Genomic DNA, 10,000 nt, shown 5'->3' on the forward strand with positions numbered 1-10,000 from the left:
CCTCTTTAGTCTTCATTATTTGCTCCTCTCCCATCAAATAGTTCCATGCTGGTCTTCTCTTACTCCTTCCTAGTTCCATTATGTGACATTTCTTGCCATTAAACTCAAATTTCCACTTCCTGCTCCACTCAGATCTTGTTTAAATATTCCTGCAACACCACACAGTCCTCTCTGGTGTTGATAACTCTTAGCAACTCTGCATCATCACCAAACAAATTAATATAACTGTTTACCCAAATGTGAATATTGTGAATGTATGTATGTATATATATTTTAATGTATTTTAATCTACCACATATACAAGACTAATTAAAATTGTGTGTGTGTGTGTGTGTGTGTGTGTGTGTGTGTGTGTGTGTGTGTGTGTGTTGCAGGGTCGCGCAGTGCAGACGGCCCAGAGTCTTGACGAAGGGTACAGCGGGGTACAGAGAGTGTTGAGTGCTGGTACGGTGTATGAAGAGAACAACAACAAGGTAATACACACACACACACACACACACACACACACACACACACACACACACACACACACACACACACACACACACACACACACACACACACACACATTTAATTTCTCTCTCTCTCTCTCTCTCTCTCTCTCTCTCTCTCTCTCTCTCTCTCTCTCTCTCTCTCTCTCTCTCTCTCTCTCTCTCTCTCTCTCATTGCTATTATAAGAAAATTTTGTCTATTAGAACCACAGGAAAGAGAGAGAGAGAGAGAGAGAGAGAGAGAGAGAGAGAATACACAAAAATCAAAACAACAACTAAATTAAAAAAAAAAAAAAAAAAAGATTAGCCTAACTTAAAAACAGCCCCATAGACCCCCATAGACCCCCATAGACCCCAATATGAGACCCCCCCCCTTCCCTACTACACAGCCCCTTCTGGGACTATACTAACACCCAGACCCCTCCAATAGGCCCCCCATAGACACCCCATAGATTTCATACTGACACCTCCCTCCCCATACAGACCTACACACCCCCCACACTCAAAACACACTCAAAACACTCTCAAAACACACTCAAGCATGCTCAAACACTCAAAATACACTCAAACACACTCAAAACACACACAAAATACACTTAAACATTCAAACACACTCAAGATACTCAAAACACACTCAATCATGCTCAAACACACTCAGACATGCTCAAAACTCTCTAAAACACTCAAACATGATCAAAACACACTCTAACACACACAAAACACACTCAAAACACACCCAAACACATCCAAACACACTCAAACACCCAAAAACACTCCAAAACACTCCAAAACACCCCAAACTAACTAAAAACAGCCCCCAGATTCCCCCTCACAGCCCCATAGACCCAGTACTAATCTTGCCACCCCTCACACAGCTGGTGCACGTATGGGGCCCTCTCTCCGCCTCCCAGTGCTCTCTGACGATAGCTATGGGGTGGAGATCAATGCGGTGAAGCTCAAGAGACGTGTTCAGATGTTCCAATGGGTAGAGGAGGAATCTTCGCTGTGAGTAAAGTTTGTTGTCATTTTTTGAGTGCTGGCTCTCTCAAAAAGTGTAAAAAGTGCCAGAACCGTCAGTCAGAATTAGGGGAGGAAATGCCTTAATACGTCCCTCTTAAAAGACTTGTAGGAATTTGGAAATACAGATGCAGGGAGGGAGTTCTAGAGTTTACCAGTGAAAGGGATGAATGATTGAGCGTACTGGTTAACTCTTGCATTAGAGAGGTGGACAGAATACGGATGAGAGGAGGAAGAAAGCCTTGTGTAGTGAGGCCGCAGGAGGAAGGGAGGTGTGCAGTTAGCAAGATCAGTTAGCATGAAAATAGCGATAAAATATAGAAAGGGATGCAACATTCTGGTGAGAAAGAGGCTGAAGACAGTCGGTGAAAGGAGGGGAGTTGATGAGACAAGAGCTTTCAATTCCACCCTATCAAAGGAAATCTGTGTGACTGGAACCCCCAAAAAGGGATGGATTTATTTAATTATTAGTTGTGTTGAGGTAGATGGAACAAAAAAGAGTTTGGTTAATGAGGTACAGGATTTATAAAGAAAAGAGATGATAAATAATCTTTTAAAACTACTTTTGAAATGATGCAAATTATTAGTATTGACAAGATTCCTCATTTCAACTGGTGTGGAATTCCGTAAATGGGGGCCGAAACTCAAGATGCTGTGTTTGAGCAGTGTTGTGTGGAATTGTGGTGTTGTGACTAAAAAAAATAAATTAGTAAGAATTGTGTTTTCATAATCTTAAACATGAACATAAAAAAAAAATACTTGTGAATATTATAAGACCTGAGAATTGTATGGTTTGTGAATAGGGGCTCAGTTGTGTCTAATTTCCCTTTGAAAAATATACACCTGATGATTTTCCCTTGAGCAACAGTGACCTTAGTAAGAACACACACCGTAAATCAGATGAAGATAGCACAGTGTGTAATATTCACTAATGAGAGCTTCTGTCGTCAAGGAGTTATGGATTCTAAATAAAACACCACATATTTTTGACAATTTCACACACACATACTTCATTGGTATAAATCCAGTGTATATTTGACAGTTTCCCCGTCCAGACAGTATGTAATATGGATTCTAAATAAAACACCACATATTTTTGACAATTTCACACATAATTCATTGGTATAAATCCAGTTTAGGTTTTCGTCCTTGTAAATACCAAGAAATTGTGTATATTTGACAGTTTCCCCGTCCAGAATTAGTGATAGCATAGCATTGTTTAAATAATAATAATAATAATAATAATGATGATAATAATTAAGGATAAATTTTGGAGAAGTATGAAATTAGTTTTGTTTATATAAAGTTTTTAGAATGCAAGTTTTTTAATAGAAGCTTGAGGTGTGTGTGTGTGTGTGTGTGTGTGTGTGATCTATTCTAGCTAATTTGAGTGTGTTTTTGGGGTGTTTTGAGTGTGTTTTGAGATGATTGTGTGTGTGTGTGTTTTTTCTCTCTCTCTCTCCCTTCCTCCCTCCCTCTCTCTCACTTTCTCTCTCTCTTACAGCCAATCAGAGGACACCCCCGGCATGCCCTCAGACACATCCTACTCCTACTCCTTTGCCTGGCGGGACAAGGTGGTCGATAGCTCTGCCTTCAGTATCCCATGGGGCCACGATAACCCAAAGTAAGCGTTTGTGCGTTTGTTTGTGTGTGTGTGTACATTTGTGTGTCTCGTTTGTTCGTCTTGGTGTGTTTGTTTGGGTGTGTGAGTTTGGTTGTTATATCTTGAACGGTTCTGGTATATTTGAAAAGGTGCGTTTGTGTGGGTGTGTTTGTGTGTCTCGTTGGTTCGTTTTAGTCTGTTTGTTTGGTTGTGTGAGTTTTGTTTGTGTGGTGTAAGCGGATCTGGTATATTTTAATTTTGGGTGTGTTGTGCGTGTATGTGTGTGCGTGTACGTGTCTCGTTTATTTGTCTTGGTGTGTTTGTTAGTTCGTATGAGTTTGGTTTGTGTATCTTCAGTGTTTTTTGTATATTTAAGTGTGTGTGTGTGTATTTACCTAGTTGTGTGTTGCAGGGTTGGAGTGTGGCCGGGGGCTCCTAGTGACCTGTCTCCATATCTACATTTATCACACTTTTTCTTCAGTTTGTGCACACTTTCCGCTGCTACAATCTCTTCACTCAGGCCGGTCCAGATGTCCTCCGTCCTGTGTGCACAAGTCAACTTCTTAATGTTCCTCAAACACTTGACTTTTCATCATCTTAGCCCCATCAGTACTGGGACACTATTTTAATTGAGTTTTGTGTACCATTAGACCATTTTATTGACATTAGCAAGGGTGTATGGAGGGCAGAAGATTAATGGCCACAGTCTTCACTATTTTAATTGAGTTTTGTGTACCATTAGACCATTTTATTGACATTAGCAAGGGTCTTTGGAGGGCAGAGATTAATGGCCACAGTCTTCACTATTTTAATTGAGTTTTGTGTACCATTAGACCATTTTATTGACATTAGGAAGGGTCTATGGAGGGAATAAGATTAATGGCCACAGTCTTCACTATTTTAATTGAGTTTTGTGTACCATTAGACCATTTTTATTGACATTAGCAAGGGTCTATGGAGGGCAGAAGATTAATGGCCACAGTCTTCACTATTTTAATTGAGTTTTGTGTACCATTAGACCATTTTATTGACATTAGCAAGGTTCTGGAGGGAATAAGATTAATGGCCACAGTCTTCACTATTTTAATTGAGTTTTGTGTACCATTAGACCATTTTATTGACATTAGCAAGGGTGTATGGAGGGCAGAAGATTAATGGCCACAGTCTTCACTATTTTAATTGAGTTTTGTGTACCATTAGACCATTTTATTGACATAAGGAAGGGTCTATGGAGGTCAGAAGATTAATGGCGTCAATCCTCACCATTCTAATCCTCCCATAAGTATCTGAAGCTGTGTCAAATCACCAAATAGTCACCAGAATGAATAAGGAAACACGTCATGCTACTGAAGGGATTAATTTAGTTGTGCCTCCCTTGTTAAGCTATTATTAATTCATAGTTGTACAAATTAATGTTCAATTTGCGCGTGTTTGTAAATATGCGGCCGGAAAAATATAATTAATTAGATTTGCGCGATGGGTTTGCTTTTACGCGATTTGGCCCACATCCCGCATCCCTCCTAGTGTTTCGTAGGAGAATTACAAGTTTGTTTTGACATACGCAATGCCTCTTGGAAATTGAGAGTCACTATAAATGTTTGTACACGATCACACAATTTTGTAATGTGTTTTCGTACCTATTTACCTATTAACCCCTTCAGTAGCATGTTGACCGTGGGGTATTAATATTCTGACCATTGACCTTTCGTAATGTCAAAGAAATGGTTTAATCATAGCCAAAACTCAAGATAAAAATACGTACCATTACTTAAAGGCTTCAGGATAAGGATTTTATGAAGCTATACAAATGACGGTTTAAATTTCTCCCCAAAACTGTTTTCCACGACTGAGAGTGTTTGCAAATCTCGTACTGTCGTCCTCACTACCATTCCGTCCAACTCTCCTGATTAATATTCGTGTGACATTCCTTGTTGAGTGATCAGTGAAATTGTGACCACGTTGATATGTTCCTCAGATTCACTAAGTTAAATTTGTCAAATGCGACTGTGAGGGAATTAGTTAACTCGATTTACAGGATACATGTTCCACGAGGCATTGTGTGTTTCTAGATTGCCGTAAAACAAACTTTACTTCTAAGAAACATTAGATAATAGGGAGGATGTGGGATGTGGGTCAAATCGTGTATCAGGAGTGTTTCTAGCAATATTCAAGTGACCACACACCACAACGCACAACACAAGGTAGCAGGAGTGTTTCTAGCAACATTCCAAGTGACCACACACCACAACACACAACACAAGACAGCAGGAGTGTTTCTAGCAACATTCCAAGTGACCACACAACACAAGACAGCAGGAGTGTTTCTAGCAACATTCCAAGTCACCTCACACCACAACACACAACACAAGACAGCAGGAGTGTTTCTAGCAACATTCCAAGTGACCACACACCACAACACACAACACAAGACAGCAGGAGTGTTTCTAGCAACATTCCAAGTGACCACACAACACAAGACAGCAGGAGTGTTTCTAGCAACATTCCAAGTGACCACACAACACAACACACAACACAAGACAGCAGGAGTGTTTCTAGCAACATTCCAAGTGACCACACAACACAAGACAGCAGGAGTGTTTCTAGCAACATTCCAAGTCACCTCACACCACAACACACAACACAAGACAGCAGGAGTGTTTCTAGCAACATTCCAAGTGACCACACACCACAACACACAACACAAGACAGCAGGAGTGTTTCTAGCAACATTCCAAGTGACCACACAACACAAGACAGCAGGAGTGTTTCTAGCAACATTCCAAGTGACCACACAACACAACACACAACACAAGACAGCAGGAGTGTTTCTAGCAACATTCCAAGTGACCACACAACACACGACAGCAGGAGTGTTTCTAGCAACATTCCAAGTGACCACACAACACACAACACAACACACGACAGCAGGAGTGTTTCTAGCAACATTCCAAGTGACCACACACAACACAACACAACACAAGACAGCAGGAGTGTTTCTAGCAACATTCCAAGTGACCACACAACACCACAACACACAACACAAGACAGCAGGAGTGTTTCTAGTAACATTCCAAGTGACAACACACAACACAACACAACACAAGACAGCAGGAGTGTTTCTAGCAACATTCCAAGTGACCACACAACACAACACACAAGATGAACAAGACATAGTGCTTCTAACAACATTCCAAGTAACCACACACCACAACGCACAACACAAGACGTCACTCGACACTATCACAACTAATTAACAAAAACGCATAACCCAAGATTTGCCTGTACCTATTGTGTGCCAGTTAACCAGTCAGTAGGCGAACTGACTGGAGAAACGACCTCTTCCGTACTGCTAACGTTCTCAAACACTTGAAAAACTAATAAAATACTTCGCAACTCGAGACTTACGAAAGACACATTATTTTTGCTTCCTGATTATCGCACTGAGAACTTGTATTGCAGGAAATTGAGGCTGTCTTAAATAGGAAATGGATTAATGTGGATGGAAGAGGTGAACTGATTGTGTGAATTGACTGGGTACTTGTGTGTGTGTGTGTGTGTGTTGTAGTTTTCCATGGCCTGGGCTTTACGCTGGTGTGGCCCCGTCTCCATATCTACACTTATCCAATTTTTCTTTCAAGCTCTGCACACTCGTTGGTGACACCACTTCCTCACTCAAACTGCTCCACGTCTCAACACATCTTTGCGGGAAACTCTATTTTTTAACATCTCTCGGACATCTTCCCTTCCTCAGCTTCTTACTATGCGATCTTGTGCTTCTAGTGTCATATTCTTCTCTCAGGATCACTTTCTCATTATCCACTTGGTCCATTCCGTTGATCAATTTATAAACTTGTATCAGGTATCCTCTCTCTCTCTCTCTCTCTCTCTTCTCTGTTCCAGGGTTGGTAGATCCATAGCCTTTAGTCTCTCCTCATATGTCATCCCTTCAAATTCTGGAACCATTCTTGTGTGTGTGTGTGTGTGTGTGTGTATTTAGTTGTTATAGTTGTAGTAGTAGTAGTAGTAGTAGTAGTAGTAAAAATAGTAATAGAAGTAGCAGTAATAGTAGTAGTAGCAGCAGCAATAATAATAGTAATAGAAGTAGTAGTAATGCCTAACCTAACCTAACTTTCCTAACCTCTCCCAATAGGACCATCCCAGTGGAGTCTAGCATTCGTGTGGCGGAGACAGTATCAGTGGGGGGGTACCGTCTGGCGGAAACACTGAAGGAGGAGTTTGGTGAATTTACGCCCTTCTCTGGTGACGAGCAGCCTGGTGAAGGGGAGGTGAAGCTGCACGGGGGCATGTACTATCTCACCAAGGACATTTACAACCCTGATATTGGTGATTTGAGGATCCAATTCTACTTCGCTGGCAAGGCTGGTGAGATGGTGAGTGTTTGAGGTGTTATTGGTGTGTTTTGGGGTGTTTGTGTGGGGGTATTGCAGTATTTTGGGGTGTTTTTGGGGTGATGTGGTGTTTTGGGGTGTTTATGTAGGTATTGCAGTATTTTGGGGTGTTTTTGGGGTGATGTGTGTGTGTGTTCGTCTGACCTTCAACCTGGTGTATAGATGGTAGCTAATGGTGATGTTGATGGTTGTGTGTGTGTGTGTGTGTTTTCAGTGTATATAAAGCAAATTAGGCAACTAACTCCTCCTCTTCCTCTTCCTCCTCTTCCTCCTCCTCCTCCTCCTCCTCCTCCTGCTTTTATTCTTACTTCTTCATCCTCCTCTTACTCCAACAATCTCCTTCTCCTCTTCTATCCCCTCCTCCTCCTCCTCCTCCTCCTCCTCCACAGGTGTCAGTGGTGGGGCAGCAGCGGGGGGACACTCTGCACCCTTACCCAACCTCCACTGGGCAGGAGCTCCTCATAGTGCGGGCAGGCAAGCTCTCTGTGGAGGAAATGTTCTCCTCTGAGCATGCCATCAACAGGGGCCTCACTTGGGGACTGAGGATGGCTGGCTGGTTCATCTTATTCCTGGGGCTGTCTTGTTTGTCCCATATTGTGCACTCGTTAGGTAAGTGTTGGGGTGTTTTGTGGTGTTTTTGTGTGTTTTGGTGTGTTTTGGTGTGTTTTGGGGTGTTTTGGGGTGTTTTTGGGGTGTTTTTGGTGTGTTTTGGTGTGTTGGTGTGTTTTGGTGTGTTTGAGTGTGTTTGTGTGTTTTGTGTTTGTTTGTTTTTGGTGTGTTTTGGGTGTTTGTGTGTTTTGGGTGTTTGAGTGTGTTTTGGGTGTTTGAGTGTGTTTTGGTGTGTTTTGATAGTGTGTGTTTGGTGTGTTTGTGTGTTTGGGTGTGTTTTGGGTGTGTTTGGTGTGTTTGTGTGTTTTGTGTGTTTCATGTGTTTGTTGAAGTGTTTTGTGTGTTTTGTGTTTGATGTGTTCTGGGGGTGTTTTGATGTGTTTGGAAGGTGTGTTTGAGTGTTTGAAGGTATTTGGGAGTGTTTTAGTGTGTTTGGAGGTGTTTTTGTGTGTTTGAGCGTGTTTTGTGCGTTTCAAGCATGTTTAGACAGGATTTTGTGTGTTTTTGGGTATTTGAATGTGTTTTTGGTGTTTAGTTGGTGTTTTTATTCATTTTGTGTGTTTTCTTTTGTTTTTTCGTGTTTTTTGTGGGTTCAAGGATGGCTGGCTGGTTCATCTTATTCCTGGGGCTGTCTTGTTTGTCCCATAGTGTGCACTTGTTAGGTAAGTGTTGGGGTGTTTTGGTGTGTGTTTTAGGGGTGTTTTGGGTGTGTGTTGGTGTGTTTTGGGGGTGTTTTGTGGTGTTTGAGTGTGTTTTGTGGTGTTTGGAAATGTTTTGGTGTTTGGAGATGTTTTGGTGTGCTTTGAAGTGTTTTTGGGTGTTTGGAAGTGTTTTGGTGTGTATGGAGGTGTTTTGGTTATTTTGGTGTGTTTGAGGTGTTTGGAGATGATTTCGGTGTGTTTAGATAAATTTGGAGTGTGTTGGTGGTGTTTAGATTAATTTTATGGTGTTTGGAGGTGATTTGGGATGTTTAGTGTTTGAGCTGTTTGGAGAAGATTTCGGGGTGTTTAGATAAATCAGGAGGGTGTTTGAAGGTGTTTTGAGCTGTTTGGAGGTGATATCGGAATGATTAGATAAATTGGAAGAACCTTTTAGTGGTGTTTGTATAAGTTTAATGGTGTTTGGAGATATTTTAAGCTGTTTTGGTGGTGTTTGGATAAGATTCGTGTGTTAGATCACCATTCTTTCCCTCAAATACTCATAAACACATCTTTTTTTTTTTTTTTTAGTGGTGTTTGGATAAGTTTAATGGTGTTTGGAGGTATTTTAAGCTGTTTTGGTGGTGTTTGGATAAGATTCGTGTGTTAGATCACCCGACTTTCCCTCAAATACTCATAAACACATTTTTCCCGCCCTTTTTCCCCGCCCCCAGTGTCCAGCTCAGCGTTGATGCGTGACGTGGTGGCGCTCGGGTTGGGGTCTGCTAACTTGACGATCAGCATGACCACTTCCCTGGTGATCGTGGGCGGTGCGTGGGCCATTTACCGCCCTGGCTTGGCCCTCCTGATCCTCATTGTGGCCTTCCTTCCTTTCATCAGAGCCGCAGCTAAGCATGGCCCGAGGCAGGGTGGGGTAGGAGCCATGGGGCCGCGCCAGGGGTTGCAGGGGGAGGTGTGGGCCCAGGGGGGGTTGTTGGAGGTAGATTCAGTGGAGGCTCACAGCGTAGAGGTGAGAAAAGAGCCGCTTAGAGAGTGTGTGTGTGTGTGTGTGTGTGTGTGCTTATTTAGTGTTCTAAGAGAGAGAGAGATAATTGTGTGTGTGTTTGTGCGTACGTTGTGTATGTGTGTGTGTGTGTCTGTCTGTTTGCAAAATAAAACAAAATTGATCGATAAATTCTAGGACATTTCAAAGTTTAGTTAGCGCAACAATCA

The 10,000-nt window shown here is 41.9% G+C and overlaps 1 protein-coding gene across 1 annotated transcript in view; it reads left to right on the plus strand.

Moving 5' to 3' along the window:
- LOC123502738 (transmembrane protein 43 homolog) overlaps positions 1-10,000 on the plus strand; it is a 12,387-nt gene that overhangs the window by 2,087 nt on the left and 300 nt on the right. The window contains 7 exon segments of the mRNA XM_045251969.1: positions 375-473; positions 1,367-1,394; positions 1,397-1,496; positions 3,013-3,132; positions 7,262-7,502; positions 7,910-8,129; positions 9,502-10,000. The exon segment at positions 9,502-10,000 is cut by the window's right edge and continues 300 nt beyond it. Coding sequence (XP_045107904.1) covers positions 375-473; positions 1,367-1,394; positions 1,397-1,496; positions 3,013-3,132; positions 7,262-7,502; positions 7,910-8,129; positions 9,502-9,968 — 1,275 coding nt within the window. The 3' untranslated portion in view covers positions 9,969-10,000.

This window comes from Portunus trituberculatus, chromosome 2 (assembly GCF_017591435.1).
Source record: "Portunus trituberculatus isolate SZX2019 chromosome 2, ASM1759143v1, whole genome shotgun sequence".
NCBI lineage: Eukaryota > Metazoa > Arthropoda > Malacostraca > Decapoda > Portunidae > Portunus > Portunus trituberculatus.